Source organism: Silene latifolia, chromosome 2 (genome assembly GCF_048544455.1).
Source record: "Silene latifolia isolate original U9 population chromosome 2, ASM4854445v1, whole genome shotgun sequence".
Classification (NCBI taxonomy): domain Eukaryota; kingdom Viridiplantae; phylum Streptophyta; class Magnoliopsida; order Caryophyllales; family Caryophyllaceae; genus Silene; species Silene latifolia.
This window is the reverse complement of record NC_133527.1, coordinates 51,967,365-51,982,008: the sequence shown is the minus strand read 5'-3', so window position 1 is coordinate 51,982,008 and position 14,644 is coordinate 51,967,365. Positions and strand designations below refer to the sequence as shown.

The 14,644-nt window shown below is 35.4% G+C and overlaps 1 protein-coding gene across 1 annotated transcript; it reads left to right on the top strand.

The window, feature by feature from the left end:
- The first annotated feature begins 302 nt into the window (after positions 1–302).
- On the top strand, positions 303–13,562 carry LOC141629628 (fimbrin-5-like). The gene is made up of 13 exons (XM_074442604.1): positions 303–465; positions 7,696–7,940; positions 8,037–8,208; positions 8,293–8,331; positions 8,417–8,485; positions 8,583–8,699; positions 10,142–10,353; positions 10,455–10,613; positions 10,756–10,955; positions 11,312–11,469; positions 11,573–11,669; positions 12,064–12,155; positions 13,001–13,562. The coding sequence occupies exons 1-13, from the start codon at positions 304–306 to the stop codon at positions 13,205–13,207; spliced, it is 1,929 nt and encodes a 642-aa protein (XP_074298705.1). The 5' UTR covers position 303; the 3' UTR covers positions 13,208–13,562.
- Positions 13,563–14,644: the final 1,082 nt, after the last annotated feature.

The following is a 14,644-nucleotide window of genomic DNA, read 5'->3' as shown; positions in this document are numbered from 1 at the left end:
TACTGATTGTGTATAATTAATGTATGCATGTCATCAGTTTTGAAGATATAATTGGAGATTGAGCAAAAGAATAAAAAAATACTAGACATTTCAAAATGTCTGCTTTTGAAGGTGTTGTTGTGTCTGATGCTAGATTACAAAGTCAATTCACTCAAGTGGAGCTTAGAAGCCTCAAATCTAAGGTTTTACATACATTGATTTATTTTTATTTTTTATGCTATTTGTGTGTTAATTTTATTAGAATAATTGTTGGATTGTTTGAGAACACTAATCATATTGTGGGATTGATCACAGTTTTCCTCAATGAAATCCAAATCTGGTCATGTAAGTGTATCGGATTTGCCACCGGTTTTGGCAAAACTAAAAGGAATTACTGGATTGTATACTGAGGATGACCTCCGAGATGCATTGGAAGATTCATATCCAGACAATACTCATGAAATTGATTTTGAGTCTTTCCTAAGGGTGAGTTATTTATTTACTCCATGATTTAAGTATTCAATCATTAGAAGGAGATGTTTGCCATTCACTTTACGACATCACTATGACAAGGATGGTAATCAACATCAATGTTAGACACAGTGTCGAAAATGATTTGTAATAAAAATATTAGCAGCCAAAATGAAAGAAAAATGTTGCAATGATAGATTGATAGTTTTAGAGGTCGTTATTCAAATTTCTAAAGTAGCCCTTGCATATCAACTAAGAAAAAGTTAAGAAAATTTCCAATAGAGTACATGATATTTGACAAAATTCCATTATTGGTAGTTGGTACTTAAGATATGTTGAATTCCATTTAGAATACCTCACATTTAATCTTAGTTCACTTAAAGGTACGTTTGTGTTGTGTAATTTTGGATTCCTCCTCAATTCTAATTTTAGTTTAATTTTGTGTACAATTATTAATAACGTAACTTCACAAATATTTAATTCACATAACATTTACTGTCAAAACTAATTAAAAAACAAACTTTAGGGGAAAAAAAAAACAATTTACCTTGAAACAAACCCAAAAATGATAATTACTTTATATTATCCATTAATCATCCCTCGTAATATTTTGGTTCATTGAAAGGCGAGTGATGCATTTCACTATAAAAATACCAATATTTGCTGCTTACCTCGTCCTATTACCATCAAACCGACCATGCCTTGATTTTATTTTCTAAAGAGCTACCATTTTTTTTTGCAAGGAACCCTTATGCTCCGTAGTAATTTTATAGCTTACGTTGTCATTTTGTTGGTCAATACCTTGTTAGCTTTAATTTTGGAAAGGGAAATTGATAAAACTAAGGTGGTGGAAACAGAGAGAGAATTCTAGAGAGGGAAAGTATAGTGAGAGAAAATCATTATGTATAAACTGAGTAAAATGAGGAAGTTAGTTACAATCTATAACTACTATCTATTTATACTAAGTTGACTATTCTAGCTACATTACATAAATATACCAAATACATATATTTCTACACCCCCCCCTTCAAGTTGGACTTGGTGGATTAGATACAAGTCATAACTTGGATATCAAATAAAAATGTTGCTGCTCTCCAAGGGGCTTTGTGAGTACATCAGCCAGCTGCTCAGAACTTTGTACATGCCGGGTGCAGATCAGGCCTTCTTCTATTCTTTCTCGTATATAGTGACAGTCCAACCTTAAGTGTTTGGTCCGTTCATGAAAAACGGGATTGGCTGCAATATGTTGGGCTGCCTTGTTGTCACAGACAAGTGTGATAGGCAGAGGAACCTGAACATGTAAATCTTTGAGCAATCCTTCTAACCATACCAACTCCCCAGCTGTGTGACTCATACTCCTATATTCTGCCTCAGCTGAAGACTTGCTGACAGTATTTTGTTTCTTGGTTTTCCAAGAAATCAGTGCTCTCCCTAGAAAGACACAAAAACCAGTTAAAGATCGTCCTGTGAAGGCACATGTACCCCAGTCTGCATCACAGAAACTAGATAAACTCAAGTCATTGTCTGTAGGATAGAACAATCCAGTGTTTATTGTGTGCTTGAGGTATCTCACAAGATGCAAAGCTGCTTGCATATGGGGTAATATGGGCAAACTCAAGAACTGACTCAATTGTTGGACAGAATAAGAAATGTCAGGTCTTGATAAGTTCAAGTATAAAAGTCTCCCTCCCAATCTCCTGTGGATTTCAGGCTCAGGTAAAGGATCTCCTTCATCTGTTGATAACCTTAGTCCCCTTGGTAGTGGAAATGGCACATCTTTACACTCCTCCATGTGTGTATCCCTCAAATTATCAACTATGTACTTCCTTTGATTAAGTGTAATGCCTTTGGAGAATCTTGCCACTTCAATGCCAATAAAATACCTAAGTTGTCCTAGGCCTTTGATTGTGAATGCTTTGTCCAGGGATTCCTTTAACTGACTTATATGATGTTCATTTGTGCTTGTGATTAGCAGGTCATCAACGTATACTAATACTGCTGTGAAATCAATCTCCCCTAAGGATCTTATGAACAAAGAGTAATCTTGCCTTGACTGCTCATAACCTTGTTTTTTGAGAAACTTAGTTAGCTCCAAGTTCCATTGTCTTGACGCTTGTTTAAGACCATAAAGAGATCTTTTAAGTAAACACACATCCCCTGGTTTACCTCCTTTGTAGCCTTTAGGTAGCTGCATATATACCTTCTCATCTAAGTAGCCATGAAGGAAGGCATTGTTTATATCAAGTTGGTGTAAGGACCAACCCTTAGCCGCAGCTAGAGCAATTAAAGTTCTAACACTAGTAAACTTTGCCACTGGGCTGAAAGTGTGCTTAAAATCTTTCCCTTCAATCTGATTATATCCTTTAGCTACCAATCGGGCTTTGTATATCTCCACACTTCCATCTGGCTTGAATTTAATCTTGTACACCCATTTGGCACCTATTGCTCTCTGTCCAGCTGGTAACTGTGTTAATTCCCAAGTGTGATTAGAATCTAATGCTTCAAGTTCTTTGTCGATTGCTGCCACCCATTGAGGATCCTTTGAAGCTTGTGCATAGGAGACGGGCTCATGTAGATCAAGCACATTATGCAAAGAAGCCATGTACTCAGGACTGTAAAGAGTGGTGTCCATTGCTTGAGAAGCAAGAAAAACCACAGAGGAAGAAAGAGTATTTTATGTGTTTGATATATTTGTGAGTGAAGGAGGCAATCCTGTACAGATAAAATCTTTGTTCTGCAATATTATGGACTGCGGTCTGGGTCTGGTAGACCTTCTGAGTGCAGCTTCATTATTAATGTTTATTAATGAGCTGATATTTTGTGAAGTAGGAGAATTTTGGATAGGAGAATTTGTGGGAGAAAAGAAGTGTGACCCATTATTAGGTGAAGTAGTAGGATGGGTTGAAGAAGGAGTGATATTAGTGGGTGTGCTAGTAAAAGGACTGGTAGTACCAGTACAAGAAGAAACAGTATTTGTATCCTTCAAACAACCAACAGGAGAGTCTTGAGAATAGAGACTGAAGTTCTATTGTCTTTAAAAGGGAATATTTCCTCTTTAAGGAGAACATCTCTGCTAGTGATAATTTTCTGTTGATCTAAGTCAAATAATTTGTACCTTTTCTGACCAAATGGATAACCCAAGAGTATACATTTTCTTGCTCTTGGCTCAAACTTATCACCCAACTTCTGAGTAGTGTAACAAAGACAACCAATGACTTTAAGGTGGGAGTAATCTGGTTTAACCCCAAAGAGTTTTTCATAAGGTGTCTGCCACTGTAGAACTGAACTTGGCATAAGGTTGATAAGATGTGTAGCTGCTAGCACAAGTTCACCCCAAAACCTCTTAGGAAAGTTGGCTTGGAACCTAAGAGCTCTAGCTGTCTCCAGTAGGTGCATGTGTTTTCTTTCAACACGTCCATTTTGTTGTGGGTTACCAGCTATGCTCTTCTGGTGTATAATACCCTTAGAAGCAAACAGAGTGGAACATTCTTCCTGAACTACCTCAGTCCCATTATCACTTCTAATAGTCCTAACCTTAGTGTTAAACTGAGTCTCAACATAGGTAAGGAAATTAGTGATAGTGGAACAAACTTGGACTTTATCCTTTAATAAGAAGGTCCATGTGGTTCTAGTTGCATCATCAACAATAGTAAAGAAATAAGAGGCCCTTGAGAGGGATTTGACTCTATATGCCCCCCAAAGATCCACATGAATAAGGTCAAAAGGATGCAATGCTAATGATGCACTTTTAAGAAAAGGGAGCTTATGATGCTTGGCTAAAACACATACTTCACAATGAATGTCATGTGAAATTTTATTATTAATATGTAAATCAGGTACATGTTGCAAAGTGGAAAAGGAACTATGTCCCATTCTGGCATGTAACAACATGAAATCATTAGGGCTATCTGAGACCATAGTCTTAGTAGCATTACAAAAAAGCTTATCTAGCTTTGCATTATCACTACTAGCCTTATTTCCTAGCTTAGCATTATCAATGCTAGCCTTATTACAGACACTTTTAGTGATATGTAAACTATCCTGAGACTGATGCAGCATTGCTCTTGGTTGAAGACGATACAGTCCATCTATTCTCTTTCCAGTATCCACCACTTGATTACTGGTAAGGTCCTGGAAGGTACAACCAAGAGCATTAAAAACAACAGATAGACCTGTGTCTTGTAGCAATTTGCCTACAGACAAGAGTGTATGCTTGAAGGTAGGGGTATAAAGGACATCCTTTAAAACAAAGGTAGACAAACACACATTACCAGTCTTTTTAACTTCAACAACTTCACCATGAGGTAATGTGACAGTAATAGGCTTAATAAGACTCTTTACTTCATTAAAATGAGTCAAATCATAGGACATATGGCCAGAGGCTCCAGAATCAACTATCCAATCATTATGCATTGTGACATAATCAGATATGGAAGCATTAGAGGCATAAGCCATACCTGCCATATGAGTAGAAGTACTAGCAACAGCAGCAAATTTGCCAGAGGGAGCAGTCACATTAAAATCCTCTGGCGTTTTCCCTTTCAAAACTTGAAAGAGCTTATGAAAGACTGCATTAACAAGATCTGGATCCACCTCAGCTTCTATACTAGAATCATCTTGAGAAGAAAAATCCAGAGGAGAATCTTCATCATCATAAGTAGAAGTCTCCACATTACCAGCATATCTCTTGGGAGCATGCCTTCCCCTGCCTCTACCCTTGCCTTTCCCATTCTTTGGAAAACCAACAAGCTCATAGCACAATGGTCTGCTATGGTCATCTTTGTTATAATGAGAAAATTTGAGTGGCTTAGGTAGAGGTGGCTTATTATCTTCATTCAATTTAGGCTTCTTTGAGTCACCATAGTCAGAGGCAGGCTGAGAACCTTGAGGAAAACTATGGTCAAATGACCAGATTGAGAAGAATATGTCTGATGTGCAGCAAGAGCAGCTCCATCAGAAATAGAAACATGCTGATTGGCCTGGACAGATTGTTGAACCTCAAGTTGATGTATCTTAAAATAGACTTGATTGACTGTGGGCAAAGGATCAGTGGCCAAGATTTGATTTCTGACTTCTTTATACTGAATGTCCAATCCCATCAAGAAATCAAGCATCTTGTTTTTGTTATCCCTCTCCACGATCTTCTTGAGAATATTACAAGAACACTTGTTAATAGCACCACAAGTGCAGTCTGGTAAAGGATCCAAACTGAACAAATCTTCCCAGACAGATTTAAGAAGACCAAAATATTCAGCAACAGGCCTTCCATCCTGCCTAATATGCATCATATCATAGCGAAATTGATACAAGAAAGGTGCATTCAATTGGACATATCTCTCCTGAAGTTCATCCCACAATTGTTTGACAGAGGTAACATACATCATACAACCGGAAATAGAATTGGTCATGGAATGTAAAATCCATCTCATGACTGTATAATCGGTCCTCAGCCAATCAATGAAATAAGGATCTGTTTCAGGAGGTCGTGGAAAAGTACCAGTGATAAAGCCCAACTTATTCTTAGAAATCAAGGCAATCTTGACACCACGAGCCCAATTAAGGTACATAGTGCCATTAAATAGTTCAGAAACTAAAGAAAGAATAGCACTATCACCAGGAGCTAGGTAAATTGGATTAGAAGGTAAAAGAGGAGCAACAGCACCAGAAGTAGTAGAAGAAACAGCAGTAGTCATGTTGTCAAATAATTAATGGAAGAAAAATTGCACAAAATGCCGTGATTCAGAGATAGAGCAATCAATTAAGAATGAGAAACACAAGATCCTGAGAATGCCGTAAAACAAATCCAATAAAATCGCGGATGAAGAACAAGAATCAACGTGATTAAACAGAAATGAACGCGAATCGAAACAAAGACGAAAGACGAGAAGAAAGATAGCACCAATTCGTAGATCCACGGAGAAATATGAAGCGAAAGAAAGCGAAAACCAGAAAAGCTTCAAAAATCCCTAAATATGAAGCGAAACAAGAAGATCGCCAGAAAATCTCCAGAAATCCCCAAATTATCCACCAAAAATGATGAATAAACGTCAATTTCTGTAATCATTCATCGCAAAACCAACGAGATGATCGTCAAAGAAGAAATCGCGAGTGAAACGAGCTAGAAATTGAAGAAAATCGAAGAAAAATTACGGAAGAAATGAAGGATCGAGGAATCGAAGGTTCGAGAAAACCCTAATATTCCTGAAAACCTTTGGTTGCTGATACCATGATAAAATTAAGGTGGTGGAAACAAAGAGAGAATTCTAGAGAGGGAAAGTATAGTGAGAGAAAATGATTATGTATAAACTGAGTAAAATGAGGAAGTTAGTTACAATCTATAACTACTATCTATTTATACTAAGTTGACTATTCTAGCTACATTACATAAATATACCAAATACATATATTTCTACACCCCCCTTCAAGTTGGACTTGGTGGATTAGATACAAGTCATAACTTGGATATCAAATAAAAATGTTGCTGCTCTCCAAGGGGCTTTGTGAGTACATTGAAAGGCGAGTGATGCATTTCACTATAAAAATACCAATATTTGCTGCTTACCTCGTCCTATTACCATCAAACCGACCATGCCTTGATTTTATTTTCTAAAGAGCTACCATTTTTTTTTTTTTGCAAGGAACCCTTATGCTCCGTAGTAATTTTATAGCTTACGTTGTCATTTTGTTGGTCAATACCTTGTTAGCTTTAATTTTGGAAAGGGAAATTGATAAAACTAAGGTGGTGGAAACAGAGAGAGAATTCTAGAGAGGGAAAGTATAGTGAGAGAAAATCATTATGTATAAACTGAGTAAAATGAGGAAGTTAGTTACAATCTATAACTACCATCTATTTATACTAAGTTGACTATCCTAGCTATATTACATAAATATACCAAATACATATATTTCTAAAGAAATCATAGGCTTTATTTGACTTCTAATAATTATTATTTGTGGATGTTAACTTTCATGTCATAAATACCATTGATAAGGGGAAGCACAAGAACAACTTCACAGCTATCAAGCTTCAAATAAAGGTCATGAGTACTACCATTCATGATGTAACCAACTATGTAGGCTAACGTGTATGATCTGTTTCTGGAATTGACAAAGCACAACATGTATATTAAGAGGATTGTTTTGTTTTTGCACTTGTATATGGATTAGTTGCATGGAGTACAATAAGAGTTATATGACAACTTTGTGAAGCTGATCGAACAATCCAAATTTTGTGTTAATTTGCAGGAGTTTCTCAACTTTGCTGGACGAGCCAGTGCTAGCGCAAAAGGTCCAGGTTATAAACGTGCTTCTTCAATCCTTAGACAATCAACCACCACTCATTTCCATACCATTAGTGAATCTGAGAAGGCCTCATTTGTTGCACATATTAACAATCACCTTGCTGAGGACGCTTTCTTAAACAAGTATCTACCTATAGATCCAAAAACAAACCAGCTATTTGATTTGGCTAAAGGCGGAGTTCTTCTCTGGTATACTTTTATACTTAGGTTCATCAATTTATAGTAGTTTAATTTGTACACAACCTGTGACATTACCTCATCAATTAATGTTATAACTTATTGCAGTAAGCTGATTAATGTTGCGGTGCCTGGAACGATAGACGAAAGAGCGATAAACACGAAAAGTTCCCTTAATCCTTGGGAAATAAATGAGAATCATACACTGTGTCTTAATTCTGCTAAAGCCATTGGTTGCACTGTTGTTAATATAGGGACACAAGACTTGGTCGAGGGCCGTGTGAGTCATTGTGATTTGTATTTTCTATTTCTTGATATCTTCATTAATTTTAATTTGCTGATCAACTTTACTTTCATTTTGTAGCCTCATCTTATTATGGGACTTATTTCCCAAATGATCAAGGTATACATACAATCTCACTTAACCTCTCTACTTCCCCTATTGGGTTGCTATACGAATTTGATGCTAACTAGGTTACGTAAATCAGATACAATTACTAGCTGATCTCAATTTGAAGAAGACGCCTGAACTTGTTGAACTATTGGAGGATGATAATGTATGAAGCTATTTTTTCCCTGTTATTTTCAGGTATTCTGGTATATATTCTCATTGTAAAAAAATCTAGTAGTTTATTTTATTGTTTTTACGTGCAGGATGTAGAGGAACTTATGAGTTTGCCTCCAGAAAAGGTTTTATTAAAATGGATGAACTTCCAACTTAAGAAATCTGGATATACGAAAGAGGTCACTAACTTCTCCACAGATCTTAAGGTCAGCTCCATTTTTACCTCCAGCTTCTTGCATTTGTTTCACTTGCTACTTCTATTAATAATAGTATGGTTCTTTGGAGAATATATTGTATGTTAGATCTTGTTAATCATTCATTCTCTTTCTATTTTCGTAGTCGACATGTCATATAGGCGCCAGTAATTAAGCCTTCGAAACTGATGTGCCTCATAACATAGCATGACAAGAAGTAATTAGACTTGCAGTCGTGAAATAGAATAACAATCGATTTATTGAGGTTTAAAGTTTTATCACGTAATTAAATTGAGGCGGTATCAATAGCATTTTTTAGCGGTTACCCAGATCATGTTAAAACGACTGTTCTGAGATCTTAGACCAAAATATGATACTAAATGCATCAGCATTTGGTTCTAAATCATAGACGTGCGACTTGAGTTACTAAAGTTTCATAACATATTGAAATTTCAGACATGATAAGAACATGTCTAAAACCTAAAAAGTTATGTTATAGCAATTGCAGTTTGTTTAATATAACCTTAAGCTCACTATCATGTATTTTTGACGGTTCACTTGATTTATCAAATGCAATTTAGGCTATGACTCTATGATGAAGAGTCGTCTTACTGTGTAGATAAGTTAAGAATTTAACCCCAATTATGTTAACTGACAATTGAATTTAAATTTCGGAATCGAGATACTTCAAGCATTTGGGAAACTTTAGACTTTGGAATTGGAAATTTAGACTTTGGCATTGGACCCAATTCCTTATCAATTCCAACCTAGTTATAATTTGGGCACAAATTCTCATTATAGACGGACACTATCCGTCTATACGTATAGACGTATACCATTTCCTCTCACAAAATATCTATTTGCCTTAAAGTGGGAAGCACATGGGGGTGCCCCACCTTGTCCCCCCTATCCATTTTATTAGAGGTATTTACCCGTTTGTTCGCCCCACCCGTCTATACCAAGACCTATTGTAATTTGGGAGTCTTAAATCCTCACCATATAGTACTCATTTCAATTTCATCACTATTTAATTACGTTTTTTTTTTTTTTTGCAAATTTCATTCTAATATTTTTATTTATGATTTTTTTCTGAACGCAATTATTTTCCGTCACAATATTTATTTTTCATAACAAAAAATTCTGAAAATAAATTTGGTGACTTCGTCACATACCCGCCCCGCCCAGTTCCAAATCCAAATCCAATTTCATCGGTTTCCTAAACACCATTGAAAAATTGAAATCCGTAATCCAATTCCACGTGATCTCGAACCGAATTTTTAGAAATGAATTAAAACATTTTGATTTTTTACAATTCAAATCTTATAAATGAAATCAACTCCACATTTTCAAACAATCCCTAATGTGTAATTGGAAAGATCTTTTTATGTTAACATTTATGAATATTTTTTTTTTGATTCCTCACTAGTACAATGATGTGTTACATATATATACAGGATGGTGAAGCTTATGCTCGTTTACTTAATGTCCTCGCACCCGAACATAGTAGCACAGCAACTTTGGAAACTAAGGATCCGAATCAAAGAGCAAAATTGATTCTTGATCAAGCAGAAAAGTTAGATTGCAATAAGTATATAAGTGCAAAGGATATTGTAGATGGATCCACAAATTTAAATCTTACATTTGTTGCACAAATATTTCAACATAGGTAATTTATATGTTTTTCTTTTCTCTTCTATGATTTCCAACAGATAACATTATAATGAAGGATGAGTCTTGAATTAATCATTAAATATCGTGACTGCACAGAAATGGCCTCACTGTTCTTGACGACGAGAAGATAAACCTTGCAACTGTCTTAGACGATGACACCCAAACTTCGAGGGAGGAGAGATGCTTTCGTCTTTGGATTAATAGTCTTGGAACAGCGACATATGTGAATAATTTGTTTGAGGATGTTAGAACTGGGTAATTCTCTAACCACATGTCATTTTTTTTTATGTGAATGGACTAATTTGAAACAACCCATAGGTGGTAATAATTCAACTTAAATGAACATTTATGAAGCGTCACGAGTGTCATAAACTAATCTGTAACCGTCTTTTTTTAGGTGGGTTCTTCTGGAGGTACTTGATAAAGTTTCACCGGGATCAGTGAACTGGAAAACTGCTACTAAACCTCCTATCAAAATGCCTTTTAAGAAAGTTGAAAATTGCAATCAAGTCATTGATGTTGGAAAAGGATTGAACTTTTCCCTTGTAAACGTAGCTGGAAATGACTTTGTACAAGGGAATAAGAAGCTAATTTTAGGTCAGTTTATTGTCATTTACTATCTTTATATTAACAATAGATTGTATTATTGGCGTTTGTGAAATTTATACTCCCTATTAAATTATGAGTTTTAGTCTTGATATCAAAATAGCTTATCACGACCTAATCTTGATCATTTCACCACAAGTACTATTATTACCTCCTAAAAAATGAGATCACACCAAACTTCAAAACCATTATAACCAAGTTATATTATGGTGTCGAAACTCAGAGTCAATACATACATATGTTATGTTTTACAAATCTAGCGTGTCTAATTTCATTTTCAAGAATATGTCATGTCAATGACTTCTACCTGCTAATGTATGTGAAGTATTAAATTGTTTGCCTCTCAGCTTTTCTTTGGCAATTGATGAGGTTTTCAATGCTGCAACTCTTAAGAAATTTGAGATCTTTCTCTCAAGGAAGGGAGATAACAGATTCTGATATCCTGAATTGGGCAAACAAAAAGCTGAAAAGTGCAGGCAAATCTTCACAAATTGACAGCTTTAAGGTATAATGCTACTAACCCGTATGCAGACTTCACATTTTTACAAGTTTTCCTTCTAATCAACTTAAGTTACTCATTTTTTTTATTGAATCCAACATCTTTTCAGGATAAAACCCTTGCTGATGGGAAATTCTTTCTGGAACTTCTTAGTGCCGTGGAGCGTAGAGTTGTTAACTGGACAGTTGTCACCAGTGGAGAAACCGGTACTTTATATTATAGAATGATATGTAATTTCGTTACCAACTACATTAATATGCCTGAAACAATAAATAATTATTAGGATATTTTAATCAAGCGTATAAAAATGAAATGAACCAAGCGAGTACGAGACTATATTTGATATATAATCATTGTTAATGCAACTCTTATGTTTTAACGTATTCTTGCAAAGCACATTATCAATGTACACAAGTTCTTTACTGGGATTAATGGGAATTGCGGAAGTGAAGTAAAAATCTTCATTATCACTGTTGCAAGAGTGATATATAATGCATGTGCCTACACCTGTTTAATGTGTAATTACACTAACTTGGTTCCATGTGAAAGCAATGTAGAAATATTGTACTGACCGATTAAATAATTCATTTATGTATTCAGATGAGGATAAGAGGATGAACGCAAGTTACATCATAAGTGTTGCGAGAAAGCTTGGTTGTTCTATATTCTTGTTGCCTGAGGATATCGTTGAGGTAAAAGCTGGATGTGTTCCATTTCACAATTTATTGACTTGTTCTTCGTAACCATCTATTTTATACTATCTTCACGTTGTGGAGGCCTTTTTTAATACTTATCAGGCTACAAATATTTAGGTTTATTTTGAACTACCTTTCTGGGGGGACATGTTTATTTTTGCTCGTGTTCTTTTTTCTTTTTCTTTTTTTGCATGGATTGTTAAACCATGAAAATGGACTTGAGCCGAACTCACAAGGAGGAGAGAGATCCCACTTCATAAGTTCATGGAGAAAACCAATTTGTGATAGAATGAAACCTCCGTGAGCTTATGAAGTGACTCTCTCTCCTCCTTATGAGTGCGACCCAAGCCCGTTTTCATGGTTTAACATAGACGAAAACATACATAAATAAAGACTGATTCCAATGCATTATAAATGATTGATTGAGTGGTTTAAAGGTTTGATTTGTTGTTCAGAAAAAAATTAAAGATAAATTTCTCTATTTTATCACTTGATAGAACATACGATCAATTCAGGTAGTATACTGTTTTCTTAATCTGATAATTATAACACTTTTTACAATGTAATTTTATTTTGAATAAATCCAACATGTATAGTACACATGGTTGCAATATTACAAATTCTATATGTTCTATTGGTCAAGCTTAATCTTATGGGATTGTGGCTTTGAGACAGTTTGTTCTTGCTTATATTTTGAAAGTCGAAATTAAGAACTTATTATCAAATATTGTATTCATTTGTGCCCCACGTGTTACTTCTGGTCCTTGGTTAACACATTAGACAATTGATATTTTACATGAATCATAAAATTAGACTCCTAGTAATCGTCATCCTTTTAACAGGTAAACCAGAAGATGATCTTGACTTTAACAGCAAGCATAATGTACTGGAGCTTGCAAAAGAAACCAGAGCAGCTCCAAATGGTTGAAGAAAGTGAAACTTTTGAAGCATCAGTCTCTGCTGTTGATGACCTCAACGTCTCCTCAGATATCGTTCCATCGCCTCAAGCAGCAACAGATGGAACAGCTCAGTTACAACAAGAAGAATAATGAAATATAAATTTTGAAATTTGTTTTATTGTTTTAAAAAGTGATCAAATAGAAAAACTTGCAATAACATACACAAATGAATATTACAAATATACAGGAAGTAGGAACCTAAAAAAGGAAACCAAGACTTAGTATTTTTGGCAGTTAACTACATAAAGGACAGTGGTAATTGTTCGATATTTCGTAGTAAAATATGTTGTATAATGTAGTAAAGTAAAATTGATCATGTAAATTTTGTTGAGGATAGAAATGTTATTAGGTATACGTTGTTGTAAGGGTTGTTCAATTCATTGTCAACCGCACAAGCTTCTAATAAAAGAAATTTGTTTATATTGATTATACCTATGTGTTGTAATTGTGAATGCCTTTCACCCCTTGTTTCCATGCATTTTGTATTTAAAGTATGCTCTTAGCAGCAATTTGGAATTCATATATCTTTTGAGTGATGTTTTTACTCTTTTATTGTCATTTTATAGGAATTGGCATAATGGAGGTGCATTATTTAGCCTTTTCTCACTTGTTTCGATTAGAAATTGAGCAAAAAGAAGAAATACAACTAACTGACATGGCAGGAGGAGCTTTGTTGCATAGCTGATTTTATCACATAAAGCGAAGAGGTAATAAGGAGTGGGTCAGTTAACTAAGTTTGGAAAAAGGGGAGGAAACAAGAAGTAGGATGCGCAGCAGGAGATATTGGTTAAAGGAGTTCAGCTAGATTAAAGGGTGTTTTATTCAAAGGATTGGAATGGATTCTAGTACCATAGAGGTATAAAGTTAGAATCCCATACTTGGTCATCGGTGTTTGGTTAGATACTGGAATGGATAGAGTAGTAGTAATATGGTGGAACGAAGTTAGAAACTTGTGTGTATTGATGGGTACGGGTTTCAAAGGCGGTGAAATCATGACACCCAATTTACCCAAGAGCCTTTAACAAGACATTTCCAAGCAAATAAGGGTGTTACCATGTCGGTTGTGCGAGTTAGTAAAATAAAATAAACAATAAAGGACAATTTAACAACTTTATTAAACTGGAGATGAAATAAGATTACATCGACACCAACTTCTAAAACTAAACAAGCGGATGCATAGTTTCAATATTAAACCGTCTGATTAGTAATTTAATTAATCAAGTGAGAAACCCTGATGGTGATAACACATCCTCAATTCCAGCCAACCATCACACCGCATCCAAGCTAATCACCTGTCAGAACTCACTGCTCACCATTTGTCGAAAATATCAAATGGTTACCGCAGGTGATGCGATATTAGTTGATGAGGAAGTTAACTTAGACTTGGAGCAGCTAAATGAAACAGTCCTAAAGACTGTTCAATTTCATCAGCTATTTGGTGTCAGGTCCGAGTCAGCTAAATGAGTCGTGTGTTTACTTTGGCGCCAAGTATAGTCTTACCTTGGACGCCAAGCAACAAAGACCGAG